Here is a 16,823-nt window from a genome sequence, read left to right as displayed (position 1 = left end):
CGTACTAGATGGCGCTAGTAGTTCCGTAAACATTGCTTTGTTATGTCTAAAAATACCTAACCTGATAATGATTATACGATATGATGAAATAGATATATAATATCTATAATTTCCTTAGGGTTTTCAATTCATCTTATACGGATAAAAGTTTTATTTAAGTGTTTTCCTTTTGTATTCATAAGTGCAACAAAAAATGACGTCTATTGCGTTCCAGTGTTTTCAATTTGCGAGTAATGAGCATGCTGTCTCTTTCTACATATATAGAAGAACCGCGAAATAAACCGAGACAGATAGTTTTTGTCAGTCTCTTACTGAAAACTGTGTTTCGTATCAGCTGACCTGACAAGCAAAGCAAAACAGTCGGTGCGCGACCATCTTGTCAAAACTGGAGTTAGTGACAATAAATAAATATTATAAAATGTCCTAAATCACTCGTAATGACTTAACTTTTGTATCGTATCTAATAAAATCGAGTGCATAGTTCATCATAGTGCTATTTTCATCTCGTTAACAGTAAATTTTCCTTTATAATTCGGGTTTGTGCTGCGTCAAATGACGTCATGTGTGTGATACACGTATCGCTGCCGAGTTCGTAAGTATTTTCTTTTATTACTGTATTAATTATATTAAACAGACAATTATTTCAAATAGCTTTCAGTTCCACCTATGTCAGTTTCATTCATGAATCATGTGGAAATCGCAAAAATAGCTTCTATGTCTCTCCATACTGGTTACAAAAGTTGGTAGATTGAAGTGCCCTTGAAAATTATGCAGCAAAAATCACATAGCAGTTAGGCCAATTGGTCTATTAGTTGTAACATCGCTTTCTATTCGTATTAATGGACTAAACTCTTGATTTCCTTGAGTTTTTTTAATATTTATCTGCATAGTAACTGAGTAAAAACGTCGCACACTTGTCGGCTATTGGTGAGTAGGTATTATGGATAGCGAATGCTCTCGACTTTGGTGTATAGAAAGTATGTATTTATGTATCACAAACATTTGATAATAAAAGTACATGATTCAATTAAAATGGCTGCCATCTGTAGAAAAGTGCTAATTACTTGACGCTTATTAATAAACACTTACGTATTCATTACCTACCTACAACATCCATCTACCTACTTTTTCATTTTTGTAACAGCGTCATGTCAACAAAATGTTTCTATAACATAACGGTGAGTGAAATAAAACAATTAAATAAAGATACTAATAGGATCCATACTGCTTGGGTGATACCCTGCGCGCCTCAATACATAAATAATTATCCATCGCTTGTTATTGACAAACAAGAAACAAGTTACAGTCCATTAGTCGTTATTTCGTTCGGCTATTTTTAATCCGTAATCCGCCTGCAATGGCGAATGATATGGACGAGTTTTTTTTTTATCACGTGTTTACATTGCAACATAAACATATTATGTATGTGAGCAGTTTCTTTGTTGAATCGGCTATGGAACGCTTTTCTCTCAATGTTTCCTTGGTATTTACGCGTTTTGGCATTTCAAGGATACGTTTTTATATTGGAATATATAGTTGTCTGTTGTAGTTTAGTCAACATGTATGTATTTGTTCCTACTGGCCTAGATTTGATATAAAATGATAGATCGATATATGAATGCCCTTGTACCGTGTCCTACCTCAAGTTTTATTTATCGTCTCTCTCTGTTATTTGCAAGTACAGTGAAATTAATTCCATCGATTCAACACAACACATTTTTATTTACGTGGCAATATAGCTTATGTTATTCACCTATCAATAAATCTATTGAAATTATGTCATCCCCGTGTCACAGACATACATGTGGGAGTCATAATTTTCTAATCCAAGGACGTTTTTAAAGGTCAAACGCGTGACAGCCTTATTTAAAGACTAAAAACATTTTAACATAATTAAAGTTATAACAGAAAATTAATTAAATATATATTTATAAAACGTGTTTAAAGATCAAACTTTTGAGTTCGTGATGACGGGCTTGCTCCAGTCAACATGATGGAGTCGTCTTAAATAAGCAGGTATATTATTTTTTAAACATATGTATATGTCACCGTCAAATTGTAAACACCGTTAGATTGTAATCTATCTCGCGAGATTATAAACTGTCGAAAGATTGTGAACCTCAGCTTACTGCTTACAATTTAACGTATTATTATTCGGTAGATTGTACTACACTAACTTAGTTATCATTCAAACTTCTTTGGTCAATTACAGATTAATTTTACTTCCCAACAATTTCATATAACTACCGAATAATAATACGTTAAATTGTAAGCAGTTCGTTGAGGTTCACAATCTTTCGACAGTTTATAATCTCGCGAGATAGATTACAATCTAACGGTGTTTACAATTTTACGGTGACATTAGTGTTGCCCAAATGCAAGACCAAGACGAGACTTAGGCCAGTCTTGGTATTGTCTTGCGTCAATACACCTGGTCTTGGTCTTGGTCTTGGTATTGCGCTCTCAGTCTTGGTCTTGGTCTTGATCTTGCAGCAAGAGTCTCGCAAGTCTCGCAAGACTTGCAAATACCTATTTGCCTATTGCTATTTGTGGGGTTTGCGGGCTATCCTGGAGCATTCACCAATGTATTGTACATCAACCAATAATAGCAGGCAGGCTACAGGCATTGTGTTGAGATTAGCAGATTTCATTACAGTGTGCGTAGGTACATTTTTTAGGCAATTTGTCGTACTCGTGACTGTCGCGCTTTGCTACGTAGGTACTGTCGTTAAAGTATGTGTAAGTAAGAAACGATGTAGGTACCTACTACAACAAAATTGTATTCCTTAGAAAAATAATCGTCGTACCTACACGACGATTATTTTTATTTATTTAGTAAATCATCGCTGAAGACAATAGTCGCTACTAGAGTAGGTACGATAGAAGTTGATAAACCGACACTGCAATTCTCGATGATTTTAAAACAAAATACGTAAAGCAATATGACGTCGCTCATATTTGGAGCTTTTCCACGTTTCAAGTTTGTTAAAATCACCCACTTCCAATTTTGCAGTGCAATGTCCTTTTAAAAGGTAATCTATATATATAAAAATGAAACCCGTTTTCCGTTGTCACGACATAACATGAAAACGGTTTGACCGATTTGTCTGATTTTTTTTAATAATATACCATGAAGTACGAAGATGGTTCTTACGGAGAAAAATTAAAATAAAATTGAGTGAATCAGTCTAAAAACAACACTTTTCTATATTCCCATACAAAATATTCGTAATAATACTTAAAAGTGAATTTGAACTTTAATACCATAGCATAAAGTTCAAGTGTTAATGGAGGGGTTCCGGGAAGGTAAATTTTTATTTTTTGACATAATGTATTTGTTGTCTTATCAATTTTCTTTTTTTATCTTACTAGCTAGACCGGTGTCCCGAATAGCAGAATAAGTATTTTAAACAAATAAAGAATCGACTGTTAGGCGGTACGATGTTCGCCAGGCCAGCTAGTAATAATATAAACTAGGTATATTTTTATTACTTACAACAATTTTTATAAAATCTACCTATCCTTACGACTACATTCTTCCTTGCGAGGACAACATAATCTATTTGCGTCCGTTCTGAGCACCCGGAAACTTATTTTATTTTTTAGAACATGGGCAGTGGCGGCGACCTTTGACATGAAAGCGACGGCGGCAACACAAAGTCTAGAAGCGGACTAAATTTTTACCTATTTTGGTGGGGTTGTCAATGTTGGCATTAGCACAGAAAAATAAAATTAAGTAAACACAACGTTTATCCACTTTTTAATAACTAGGTATCCACGATAGAATATTTTTTCTACTAATTTCCTAAGGGTCGATTCGACCAAACTTCAATTTATACACGAGTAACTATACCAAGAATAATCTATTCCATGATTTTAATCTCGAGTAAATCCATAGTCGTTTGTCCACGTAATCGATAGTATAATTGCGCTAGGAATAACAATACGCGAATAGCAATAAAATGGTGAACGAAAATACTCGGCAAATAAATGTTGTTCTACAACGGGACAGTGTAAGAGCATACATCATGTCAACTCGATTTTGCCGTATTATAGTGTGAAAAAGTAGCTTTTAACAGGTGTCAAACGACAACAAAAAGTTTTTATTTCTTGTTTGTTTGAGGCTTTCGTCTAAAAAGGAACTTCTGTTGAGCCCAGTTGAATTTCATTCTAATATTATAGAAAATAAAAAATCTAAAAATAAATAAATAAATACTAAATTGTTTAAACGTTTCATTATACAATGCCAGACTATTAATTTAGTGCGTTGCGTTGACTTGAAATTAAAACACAGAATACATATTTGTGAAATGACAGAAATCAGCTGATTGGACTGACTGACGCCATTAAATTATTCTAGGAATAGCTGTTATTCCGTGCGAAACGGCGGTATAGTTGCAATTCCCGAATAAGCCCACTATTCTTAGAATTTGTAGTTGGTAAAACGTAAAATTTATTTACTCTCGATTAACTGACGATTTATTCTAAGATTAAGATTTACTCTTGTTTGGTCGAATCGACCCTAAGTACTCAGTCTAAATATCTTTTTCATAATTTTTGTTTTTCAATAATATGTTGTGTGTAATTGAATGGTAAACTCTAAATCTTACTAGAGAGCTTTTTTAAAATAAACTTATTGAAAGCACTGACATGGCATATACACTTTTCAATCTTGCTGCTCACATTTTAGTACCTAGGTATCACTCACTATCTATCATTTACCGATATTAACAATGATTATTTCGAAATCAAAATATTCGCAATTCAATAGATGCAATACCTACTTAGTTATTAATTATCATCTCGCCCGACAGCTTTTAACGCTGTAGTGTTCGAATTCAAGCCAGTGTGAGAATGTATTTAAATAAAAAAAACTCAGAGCATTCAATTTATACCTACATACTGCTGGGACATCTTCAAGGTCATTTAATTTTATACTCCTATACCAACCCTACCAAAATAGGTAAAAATTTGTGTGCCTCTGTCCGTACTCTTTGTCGGCGAATGCGGCGCTCAGTGTCAAATGCTGTGTTACACTTGTTGCAAACCGCGGTGTCTTTGTCGGTAAATTATCAAATAAGTAGGTATTTAATACACCGACCGACCAACAGTTTATTCGCAGAACGTCACATTTCCCCAATCAACTTTGAACCTTAATTCTTTAGCGATAAACTTGAAAATCTGTTGAAGAAATTTGATAGATTGTAGTAGCTTGATGTGCTGGCGTCTGTACCATAGTATTGGCTGCCGTAGAAACTGTTACTAGACCTACTCGACTCGCTGTTAGTTTTAAATTTTGCTAAATAGAAGAATAATATAAACTTTGAAACATAAGTTTCACACCTACATGATGTTTATATAATTTTGTTAACTATAATTTTAAGCACATACCAACCTACGAGTACTAACTTTAGATCTGCACATTAGACATAAACAAGCATAACATATTATTATAGGTAGATACCTACAAGGTATGAACTTTGCTAGAATGTTATTAGGGAACAGATTTGTGAGTATTAACACGCTACCTACTTAATAAATTGTTGAAATATAATAAGTACTTACCTACCTAATCAATATACAATACGTTTCAGGGTGCTTTCAGACGAGCGGCACGTTGCCACTTACAAATACAACTGCAGCCCTTAGTTTAGTGTTATGATTTGTGATACCTACGGTTTTGATACTGGGGAACGTTTCTCAAAATCGGGATTGAAACCAAATACCTACTTAATAACGCCCAAATCTCAGTTTGTCTTAACTGCAAGACGCAAGAGTCTTGCAGGCTTAAGTATTGTCTTGCTCAAGTCTTGCAGGGTTCAGTCTTGGTATTGGTCTTGCTATAATAAGGCGGTCTTGGTATTGGTCTTGGTCTTGCAAAAACGCAAGAACAAGACCAAGACTGCAAGACCAAGACCGATTTTGGGCAACACTAGGTGACATATATAAAGGATAAGTTAATGTTCCTATACAATGCGAATTAAATTAGTATACTTGTCAGCCAACGCTGTCCTTGCATGATTTTTAATAGATTCTTTAAAAATAATTCCATCCTCTTTTTATTATAAATTGACCTTGAAAATTTATCAGCTTCCTGAGGTGTCGCACGTCTCTAGGGCCAATGTTTACAATTTACATAGTCCCTCATTCTTGATATAGAATGATATATTCCTCATTTTTATTCAGAATAACGAATATATTATAACAATTGCGTGTCGGAAGGATGTTTTCTCGTTGGCCTACGTACTTACAACTTGTAATAAATTGCCCTGCGCAGGATTACACAGCATTATTACCGCGTCATTGATTCAATTCATCATTATTCTCGATTCTTATAACTAATCTCAAACGTTAGACCTAATAAATACTTATTAGATATAAGTACAATTTTTAGACACGTTCATACTGTATTACTTATACTATCTTGATGAATGTATGAGTAACTAACTTAGAAGCTTATTAAAAAAAACATTATTACACATAATAAAAAAGGATGTATAGTTGAAAAAGAAAGTCCAATAGGATTCCCTGTGTCGTGGGCAGCCAGTCTCTTAAACAACATTACTAATGAAACACACACGGATACACACCAAATAATAATAATCATAAAATTACGGAATAAGGTACATTTTAAGTGTGTAATGTGTGTGTGTGTGTTGTGGTGGTAACCTTGCCCTGGTCATTCTGCCAGAGACCACAACAGTTAGACGCCTCAGACGCAAAAAAAGAAAAATTATGTTATAATAATAATAGTAGAAAACTACTATAAGAAATAGATAATTCTCTTCCATTTGAAATATTATTTATTTTACGTACTTGACGTAATAAATTCTATATAACATACAATTTTATTATTAAACTACTGTTGCACAAGAAGGCTGCTTTCGGTATCAGCATAGGACAAGTTTAGAAGATGTTGCTTCTTTTGTGATTGTTAGTGAATGCATAGATAGTTAAAATTTAGTTTTTAAGAAAGTGGTTATAGATGAAAATTAAAAGTCTATTATCTAATTAAAGGTGAAGTTACTATGTTTCCACTTTTCAGCGCTGTTTATTTATCATAGGTACTCGTGTTAACCAAATAAATCATTCCATTAAGAATTTATCTGTAAGTGCGTTGTGTTTAGTATGTAATACGGTTCATCCCCGTAATTGGCTCGATGATTTTATATAAGTGTTTTATTTGTGACAATTCTATTAAGCAATTTTTATATAAACGTGCAAATATGAATCGATGTTGCATAAACAATGGTGGACATTTAAATACGGTCGCAACACTTTGAATTTAAACCGTGCTTTTTAGTACACAGGAGTTGACATTTTTATGAGGTGTTACCAGTCATAGAATTAATAATGATATCAAATATTTGGCGAGTGGTGGTGTTTGCTGCACACTCCCTTGAGAGCGTCGGTGAGCGTTGGCCCGTTCGGGGCGCATGCCCCCTTCGGGTGGTGATTTTGTTCGCACCCTGCTGATGTTTATCCATTGATAATTTTTTATAAATATTTCTTTATGTAATAGGAGGCAAACGGGCAGGAGACTCATCTGTTGTTAAGTGATATCGCCCATGGGCACTTACATTGCCAGAAGGCTCGCAAGTGCGTTACCGGCCTTTTAAGAATTGGTACGCTCTTTATCACATATTTTTTAATCATCGCGAATTTGAGATCTAAAAATGAAACATTCGAATTACTAAAAACTATATTTATTATGAAACTGGTTATGACAAAATTGATGTAACGCTAGTCCCTCTAATTTCAATAAAATCAAATCAAATATTATTTCAAACGATATCACATACATACAGATCAAACTGATAACCTCCTTTTGTGAGGTCGACTAATTTATTTAGTTATTAAGACTCATAAAATATATAAATGTCGTCATAGGAACAATCCTATTAATTATAAATAATGCCCTAGGGCCTAGACTAAAGAGAACAAAAAAATACTTGTTGTTGAACTGTTTGTTATAAAATATTTAAAAAGAGCCCTGGTCTAAGCCTAAAAAAAAATATTCTAAGATGGCGCCATTTGTAAGCGATACATTTGAGTGAAATTATAAAACAGTATAAAACCTATTAAATATCTTATTACCATGTGATGAAAATATCAACCATAGTGACGTGAACATAAAACATTCAATGAAAATCGATAGTGTTAACGAGACTCATTACTGCGAACATTATCATTAATTAATTATTTAAAGTACAATTTCTTTAGATTCTTAAGATTTAATTGCGTACAGATTTTTTTTTAAACATCTGGCACGTCCTTAGTAGTTCAAAAATAAAATTGGTTGTTAAAATCGTTTTCAACAATACTAATTACTTTCTCTTGGAACATGTTTTTGGCGTAACGTGGGCAATTAAGTAATCTTACTAATGACGAAAATAATTTGGGTGTTTACGAATTTCAATGGCTATTTTTATTACTTTATAAATAGAATATAAGATCTCTTCAGGTTATGCCAATTGTAGTATACATTCTTATAAATACAACTAATGTACTTTTTTGTCTCTTTCTGTCAAATTGTCTTTTCGCTACGGTAAAACGGGACGAATGAATACTTAAGTTATAGCGATCTAATTAGACTGATTTATTTGTTATGAATAAAGGAGATAAAATAAATTCAAACAGGCTGTATTCTGTCAAGATTCGGCAGCTTGTCTTCCCTTGACGGCAATTATTTTGTCGTCAGCCTCGCTTGAAGACTCGTCAAAATGTTAATTTTGGTTCATGCGATCTTGAGACGTGCCCTTAAATTGTTGTTTACAGTGTCCGAATTTGTAATGATAGCTTTCGTTCTGAAATGTAGAACAAAATGTACATAAATTTTGAAACATTAAACCCACTTCGTATACCTGACAAGATTTTTTATTGAGTTACCTATGTTTAAACCGATTTTATTGAAAATCGATGAAACAATGTATGATAGGGAAGAAAATAATAGATAAAATAAATAATACGTACGTGAGTACTAAGAAGAACAACTAAGGTAGCAGATATTACAATAAAAATAAATAAACTAAACTGGAAATGGGCGGGGCACATAGCAAGAGGAACAGAAAAATGGAGCAAGAAAGTACTAAACTGGTGCCCAAGGTACAATAAATCAAAAACAGAAAGACAATTTAGAATTTGGATAGACCAAATTAAAGAAACAGCAGTTGGTACATGGCAAAGTGCAGATAGGAAGGATTTCGAGGAGGCCTTTACCAAAAATGTGCACATAGATACCTAAAAAGAATGAGATAGAAATATTAATGTGTTTATCTGAAATAAAATTCTATTATTATTATAATGAATTAAAACTTGTATGTTTTTAAGTTCGAAAGATAATCATATTGCAAAACTTTCCAACAATATCAAACTGATAACCTCCTTTTGTGAAGTTTAGATTTATTTGGTTATTAAGACTCATAAAATATATTTGTCGTCAGATAAAATGCACACGAGCAGTTGAAGTTTCAACTCTTAAGTTGATCCACTAAACTAAGTAGAAAAACTACAGTTATATTTAATTGAAATTTTAAATAGAACTAATTATAACCGGTACTAACACTTCTACAATGTGTTACTGATAAACGTCGATGTTTCCTTTTAAATGATGATTGATAACGCAAAAATAACAGTAGAAGAGGCGATAAAACGTTTTAATTAAAGTACTCCCACTATCGCAGACTAAAAATTTTCCTCAAAAGTAAGTTATAACCATTATTCGCTACAGATCTATTTACAGTTTTAGGTTTTAATTATGTGGATCGAATTATATTTTAGTTTATAAAAGTTTTTGGAGATTTCCCCGTTGTTGTTTTCTGATTGTACATACAGGTGTTGTGTACATAGATTAAATAAATTGGTACACAGCTGATTTGAACTTCAGTACTGGGAGTATGCTTAACCAATAGGATAGAATTACGTTATATATTACCAAGTAACTTGCCAAGATTTTACCATAATTGTCAAATAATATCGCAGAAAATAAGTTCCTCCACTTGTCACTGAGGTATTGTTTTGGGAAAAATGCTTGCTAGCTTTATGGATGAACGTTATGTACGTTAAAACAAAAGAATTACTTGACCTCGTAATTTTCGCACGTTTCAGTGCCTTGACCTTGACAAACGTGGTATGAATTTTTGTCTTCAATTTTCGATAATTTGCTATCCTGATACGAACGTTATAAAAATCACAATTTTCATAAATTTTCGAGTGTTTCCATAGTCTACGAAGGCATTACATTAGGCAAGATCTACTCTCAAAGATATAAGGAAAATTACTTAACATTTAAGAAGAATGACCAAAAGCAGAAAGTGACCCAAAAAATAAATGCAACTGCAGCTCTGTCTGTGCCAAAAATTTAAATTATAAAATGCATAAAGCAGATCTTGGCAAAATATGTAGGCTAATGTCAAATACTTGAAAGACTAGTTATATTATAAATAATTGGTTGATTTCCGTAAACCAGGCCTTGTCAATAGTTCCCGTGACGTCACACAGGATGGCCCTGGTTACAGTTCCTCACAAAACGGTTGATTGGGAGGATAGAAAAATTATGTATCAGAAGAAATGGGTTCAATAGAATAAAAAACATACTATAAGTGAAGATGATAATATACAAGTGATTACTTTACACCATTATCACCTATAAAGTATTTAATTTACAAAAAAATTTAAATTACTTTAACCTTGACCGTAAAGCAAATCGTGTCGAGGTTGCGGACAGTGCCCGCCGAAAGTGAAAACTCGCGCGCACGTCGCAACGGGACTGCACGCGCCCAAACACGGATCCTACACAACACGCAAATCACGTTTTCAATTTTAAAACTGTGTTTTATAACTGTATATTGTATATACTTGCCTTTTGACTTCCTCCCGGTACTAGTTTGGATTTATGCTACATATACAACGAGTCTGGTTTAGCAGCTTTTGCGTTACAAACAACACACTTCGTGTGTTAAAAAGGTTTGTAGTGCCTTAAAAATACATTATTTACCCGAACCTAGTTAAATATTCCTATACTTAAGGAGCGTTCAAGTAATACGTAACGAATTTTGGGGTTTTCCTTTTGTAAAACGTTACGATGCGGGGATCGAATTACGCGTTATTGTTAATATTATTTTCGACATTCCAGTACTTTACACCACATAATGGTAACTTTTAGGTATAAAGAGTCACTAGTGGTCACGAAACGTTTTATTATACTTGGGTACAGTACTGTAGGTACTTGGGTACAGAAAAACGTTACGGCGCGTTATATGGGGGCGGGGGGGTCAATAATCACCAAAAATTGCGTGACGTAATACTTGGACGCTCCCTTAGACGAACGGAATAGAAATTCTATTACAAAATCAATGCAATGCAAGATGAGTGATTGAGCAAGTACCGACAAACAAACAAAATCTATCTGAGTCACTAATATTATCGTTTGCAATCGTTACTTTAATGATAAAGGCAAGTTTAATAACGCGCATTGGTCTGAGAACCAAACTCAGTTTTCCCTAAACCTATCAAAAATGATCTTCTTCACTTTCCCTCTTCTGTAATTTCGATGATTCGTTGAATAAAGCGCAGATAGTTTTTTGGAGTTTTCAAAAGGTCACGGTGAGTATGTCAATATGGTATAAAACTTACAGCCGTTCTTTAAATTCTTGCACAGTTTCCATATGGCGATTGAGTCTTGTTTTTCGCTAACAAACATTTAACCAATATTGTCTGTGAAAATTTTATACACTTACTTGTCTTCTATACATCTTAAATTTGTGAATCGTGTTAAGTGCACGGGAAAAAAGTTGTTCATTGCCATTATTTGCGCAGAAGTATGTAATTTTCCTATTAAAAGTACATGCGCGTATTTTCCCCTACTACGTAAAATCTGGTGCCGAGACTAATGCCATGTTCTTACGTCCACAGATCACAAAGCGAAACAACGTAGGTTATCCTTGGATTGATTAGGAAGCCCCAATATTCCATCATGTTGTTTACGGTATCAGTGTCTTTGCCAAGTGCATATTTTTATCTATTGATAAGGACTGATAAGAGGTCATTGGCATGCATTGTCAAACATGTTGATTCTTAGGATGCACATTCCATTATGTAGCAATTCTCCTATATGTAATCTTGATATTTAAAGATAAAACACACGAATAAAGTAGACAATGCTTAAACGTCAAGGTAACTGGTATATATTTGAAGTTGTTTACTTAATTTTTATTTATATTGAATTAAAAAAAAATACTACAGCTATCATAGGAAATTTTAGCCTTTCTACCTTTTATAATATTTATACCCCTTAATGTTTTGTCAACAGACAGTGAAGATGCAAGAGCAGATAACAGATGGGGAGCCGGCGCACCATGCCCGGCGACCCATGAACGCCTTCCTTATATTCTGTAAACGCCATCGTAGCGTCGTCAGGGACAAGTATCCGAACCTGGAAAACAGGTGTGTACATGACAAATTAATTGTGCGAGATTGTAAGGATGAAAGCAAGCCTGAAACGGTGAAGACCGATGCTAGTTTTTTAGCGGCCTTTAAAAGGTCCTTCTGTGTCTACTTATACCTACAACAATAATTGATTTTCTTTAACTAGAATTTGTAGCAAGATACCCTTGATAGATTTATTTGAAGATAATTTTTATCAAGTTTAAAAACTTCGCATTCAATATTTATTAAAAAGGGAAAGCTTTATGGAAGATGAAATTTTATCGATGGAATAAAAAATTCGTATTACAAGCATACATATTTTTAATCCAAATTTATTGTCTAAATTTTCAGATCCATTACCAAAATTCTAGGAGAGTGGTGGGCTAACTTGGACAAAGAAGAGAAAGCTTGCTACACAGGTCTTGCTAAACAGGTACACATTAACATTCCTCTGAATAAGATCAAAAACAAGTTCCACAAATTAATGATTTCTTTTATTTTCCAGTACAAAGACGCGTTCTTCAGCGCCAACCCCGACTTCAAATGGTACAAGTTACCCGCACCGCCTCTTCGTACTCTGTCCGCTCGACCCCGGGACTCCTCTGACAAACAAGAGTCGCACATGGACTATCACGAGGAATATGAAAGGACAAACAACAACTCCACGAGAATAGACTTCAACAAAAAATCCCACGTCACAGAAAGTGAACCGAAAGAAACATCTATGTTCACACCGGGAAAACTAGCCGATGAAGCTCAAATGGGGGGCCTCAGCAGCCTCCTCATTCAGAAGACTGAAAACTCAACTCCGAACCCATTTTACTCACCTCCCTCTTTTAAGTTCAACTCGATCTCAACTTCAGCGGAATACAGATCTCACGGTGTAGACGGGCCAAAACCACAGAAACAAGATAATATACGTGAACTACAGAATGCTTTAACTGAAACCACTAAGATATTTAGTGAAGAATTCGAAAATAAAGAACTATATTACAACTCAAACGAACCTAACGACCAGATAACTAACCAAGATGTGATAGACCAAATAGTTGATACGCGTTATTCGAAAGAAGATGACGCGTACAACAGAAACTGGTCGGACGATGAAAAGAATTCGAAGTCGGGACGGTCATGCAAGGGCAAGCGTTACCAAGAATTCATGGCAGTTGGGGGACTTTTAGTTAAGCGGCAGAGGAGAGAATACGATAGAATGGACGAAGGTTATAACGCTACGTGTAGCTGGGATCTGGCTAACTATCAAGATGAATTCACTGACCCTACGAAATCAAACTCAATCGACACATCGACTGAAAGCGAAAGAACTGACGCGATCCAAGTGTCAGAATCAGACAATAATACAAACAAAACATTCAAAGCGGCTGACTTTGACTTAGATGCGAAAATCAAGGCTCTGCCCTCACTGAGCTTGGAGAAGTTTCAGCAGAAAAAACGCGAAAACAAGCGCAAGAAGAAAACGATCAATCTAAAACCAAAAGCGTTGGAGTCGTCTCAAATCATCAACTCAGTCCCTCGCCCTCTAATTGATGAGCGGCGTGATATGGCGGAACATTGGCGGGAACAAGTAATCGGTAGTCAGAAAAGAAAACCAAGAAAAATTAGTATCACACGACTCGAAATAAACAGTTTAGTTTCCAATTCTATGAACGGAGGGAACAAAATAAGTCCAGAGATTAAAATAGCCACCGAGGCGCCCAGCAGCGTCGTTCATAACATGGATATTTGCAATCACACGCAGCATGACGTGGACTTATTCGCGCTGGCAACACTCGCAGAGGTCGCGGCTAATACGTCAAAAATTGAGGAGTCAAATACACTTGCCAAAGTGAGTGACCCTTCCACGGTATGAAATGCCGGACTAGCCTTAACAAGATTCCAAAAATTATTTACTTTAAATCAGAAAATATTTATATAGATCTACTTTTACATTACGCATAAAAGATAATTGTACACTTTGGTAGGTTTTATATATTAGAAATAGAATTTATTTATATAGAAGAACTATATGTATACTTAGAAGTAGCGATAATCTGCTTTTAGAAAGAATAAGGGTGATAGATGTCAGTAATAATACAAGGCATAATGTATTTTATTTATATTATACATAATATTAAGAAAGCATGCGGTGTACAGAATGTTGTATCGCCAATTAAGAGCATACTGTATTCCGGCCATTCATCACAATAATTTTAAAATGCCAAAAATAAGTCATCATAAATTTTGAACCTCAAATATATTATGTATAGTTAGTGTGTACGTCTGCCTTAGAGTTGATTTCGCTAATCAAATAAATAAATTTTGGGGAGCTTCTATGATCGGTGGAATCAGCCATGTCTTGAAATTTAATTGAGACAGTTTTATATGACTGCGATGCATTTTTTATATTAATGCTAAAGTGCAATTAAATGTACACCTTTATATCAAATCATCACCAATGTTAGGTAGTATGAAGTGGAAAAAAATTGTCTGTAAATGTTAATTTTAACCGTATATCAGTTGATATTACCAGCACCTATCACATTAACGAGTTAAACTCGTCACGTATAACTTGTGATAATTTTTTATTTAGTTTTAATTTAAAAAAAGTTGTTCGTTTCTTTATCTATTTTTGAGACCTGTTAAAGTATGAAGTCCGCTGACTTTCGATGTCCCGTTTTCATCAATATTAATAACTGATAACAAAACGGGGCGTAATCACATCGGTGTACTTGGGTCTTAAATACTTTGCAATGTCCCAATTTGGTACCTGATTAAAAAAAAACTTTATCGACTTTGGCATTGGTCGTCGACTTTTACTTTTATAAGCTACGTTTTTGCGGAACAGTGTTTCTCAAATGTTGGTTTTTTTTTAATTGTTTTAATGGATTTATTTATCGACTTCTGTGATGTTATTTTAATCAGAAGTTTAATGGTGCGTAGCTTTCGTTGCAGGTCTAGTCTAGAATAGTATTCTAAAGAATAATGTTGAGTACTAAATTCTAAAGTGCACTTATATTATTTAAATCTTACAAAAGATGACACAAGCCATAATGTGACATGCTCATCCAAAGACCAAATGTATTTATAGTATAGAAGATAGGTAATAACTTAGGATCATGTATATATGAAAGTGGTATATAATATCATATTCAGGTGCAGTGGGATATCGGCATTCCGAAGTGACATTTTCCTTTATGACTTTGTTAATGGAATGTTATGATTGTAAATTTGTGAGCTTTTGGTGGTTCCTTAATGTATTTCAAACACTCGGGTAACAAAGTCTCAATCAATATAACTTTGTTGCATATCTATATTTCCAATGATTTAAACTTTAAAACACTTGTTTTGTCTTAAAGAAACAGCCTTATTTTGAATGACAGTTAGATGTTAAGATATATGGGGCCATGTTGAAGGTAAAGTAAGGCATAGAGTATTTATCGTTAACATCCTTTACATTTTATACATTTTCTATATTGTGGTGAGCTTATAAATATATATTTTTAAATTTTATATGAATATGGTGCTGCCAGATCTGCGTTAAGTTAATAAGAGTTTTAGTGAGAGTATATTTTGTAGCAATTGAGGTGAATGATGTGTCATATGAAATTTTTAACCAAAACTAAAAAGAAACCTTAATCCTTAAGCTTTGCTGGATGCATCATCTTCCACAATTGCGTATCACCTTTTCAAAACTTATATTTACCTAATTAGGAATTGGTGATTGTTACTGTTAGTCATATGAATAATATTAATTTTAAGACCGCAAATTATTTCATGCTGTGAATATGTTTGTTAATTACTTGTTCATACAGTAAGTTCAGCACAAATTTGCGTGTTACTCATATATGTGTAAGAAATAGATATAGTGAATGTCGTTTTTTGAGAAACACTGGTCTTAATTTAGGGCATAATAAGTCAGCTCCCAAAGTATTTTGTTGAATGTTTTGTTACTAGCAAGAAAAGTTAATTAAATACTTTTATTATTGTAGTAATAAAGTTTATTCATATTATTAAAACACATGTTTTATTTTAGACATCTGTAAGGAACTTTTTGAACATTATAATTAATAGAATACATATTAGACATATAACTACATATTTTTTTTCACTTAATATATACAGTGTTAGGTACATCCAAGTCAATATCATTCAATAAAGTTTAAGGTCATAGCTCATTAGAGCCACTCGGCACCCGACCAGCGCCGCCTTGTTGATCGGTGTCAACTCGTTGTCGACAGGTGGTCCACGGGTGAACGACGCGTTGTTACTTGTGAACGTCGCGAGATCAACCAATGAACGTCGCGTGGTCAACGAGTGGACATCGCTTGGGCCACGAATTTTCGAGTAGTCTGTTAGCATTGGCACTAGGTCTTCACGTGTTTTTCGTAATGTCAAATTTT

At 34.1% G+C, this 16,823-nt stretch overlaps 1 protein-coding gene across 3 annotated transcripts; it reads left to right on the top strand.

The window, feature by feature from the left end:
• Window positions 1-342: 342 nt before the first annotated feature.
• LOC125051544 lies at window positions 343-16,439 on the top strand. 3 transcript variants are annotated; one of them, XM_047651934.1, is made up of 4 exons: window positions 343-592; window positions 12,311-12,444; window positions 12,778-12,859; window positions 12,932-16,439. In XM_047651934.1, exons 2-4 carry the CDS (start codon window positions 12,320-12,322, stop codon window positions 14,291-14,293), a joined length of 1,569 nt encoding a protein of 522 aa, XP_047507890.1. In that variant the 5' UTR covers window positions 343-592; window positions 12,311-12,319; the 3' UTR covers window positions 14,294-16,439. The 3 variants fall into 3 exon arrangements, with proteins under 3 accessions (XP_047507890.1, XP_047507889.1, XP_047507891.1); XM_047651933.1 differs by lacking the exon at window positions 343-592 and adding an exon at window positions 1,042-1,178; XM_047651935.1 differs by lacking the exon at window positions 343-592 and adding an exon at window positions 1,812-2,016.
• The last annotated feature ends 384 nt before the right edge of the window (window positions 16,440-16,823 follow it).

The sequence above is a fragment of the Pieris napi genome, chromosome 8 (assembly GCF_905475465.1).
Source record: "Pieris napi chromosome 8, ilPieNapi1.2, whole genome shotgun sequence".
Lineage (NCBI taxonomy): Eukaryota > Metazoa > Arthropoda > Insecta > Lepidoptera > Pieridae > Pieris > Pieris napi.
This window is presented reverse-complemented; position numbering and strand designations above follow the sequence as displayed.